Source organism: Eimeria mitis, genomic scaffold, assembly GCF_000499745.2.
Source record: "Eimeria mitis Houghton genomic scaffold, Emh_scaff1036, whole genome shotgun sequence".
Classification (NCBI taxonomy): Eukaryota; Apicomplexa; class Conoidasida; order Eucoccidiorida; family Eimeriidae; genus Eimeria; species Eimeria mitis.
The window spans coordinates 6678-7607 of NW_013567222.1; the positions used below are offsets into that span (position 1 = coordinate 6678).

General features: G+C 60.6%; 1 protein-coding gene across 1 annotated transcript; it reads left to right on the top strand.

Moving 5' to 3' along the window:
• Positions 1-430: 430 nt before the first annotated feature.
• Positions 431-766, top strand: EMH_0028070 (uncharacterized protein; the record flags this gene model as incomplete). The annotated part of the gene is made up of 1 exon (XM_013494113.1): positions 431-766. The coding sequence occupies one exon, from the start codon at positions 431-433 to the stop codon at positions 764-766; it is 336 nt and encodes a 111-aa protein (XP_013349567.1).
• Between the last annotated feature and the right edge of the window lie 164 nt (positions 767-930).

Sequence of the window (930 nt, forward strand, 5' to 3'; positions counted from 1 at the left end):
AGCAGCAGCTGCAGCAGCAGCAGCTGCTGCTGCTGCTGCTGCAGCAACAGCAGCGGCTGCTGCTGCAGCTGTAGTAGAAGCAACTGCACTAGCAGCAGCAGAAGCTGTTGCTGCAGTTCCCGCTGCTTCAGACCCCCGAGCCCTGCTTCTTGATCAGCAGCAGCGTGAACAGCAGCAGCAGCAGCAGCAGCAGCAGCAGTAGCTGCAGCAACAACAGCAACGGTAGCAGCAGCGGGAACAGCAGCAGCGGTGCTGCTGCAGTGCCAGCAGCTCCTTCACTGCCCTCTCCTCTTCATCCTCACGAGCAGCTGGATCCATCTCCCTTTGCTGCCTCTGCTGCTGCTGCTGCTGCTGCTGCTGCTGTTGCTGCTGCTGCTGCTGCAGTGCAGCAGCTGCCGCAGCTGGAGCAGCAGGCAGCGTGCGGTGTAGGATGAAGGGGGCCATCCCTCTGCAGCAGAAGGCCCCCCAAGACAGCCGAAGAGATGCAACAAGACCTGCAGCAGCAGCAGCAGCAGCAGCAGCAACAGCAGCAGCAGCAGCAGTTGTAGGTGTGGCCGTTCTAGCAAACAGCCGCCGCAGCAGCAGCGCAGCAGCAAGAAACAAAAAACGACGACAGCAGCAGCAGCAGCAGCAGCAGCAGCAGCAGCAGAAGCAGCGACAGCAGCAGCAGCAGCAGCAGCAGCAGCAGGAGCAGCAGCAACAGCAGCAGCAGCAACAGCAGCAGCAGCAACAGCAGCAGCAGCAGCAGCAGCAGGTAAGAAGTTGAGGGGTTAAGGGTTTCTTACCGTCTTGTGCATATCCTAAGCAGCAGCAGAGACGCTGCCAGGCAGCAAACAGCTGAGCAGCAAGTACATGCACGTCCTGCAGCAGCAGCAGCAGCAGCAGCAGCAGCAGCAGCAGCAACAGCAGCAGCAGCAGCAGCAACAGCAG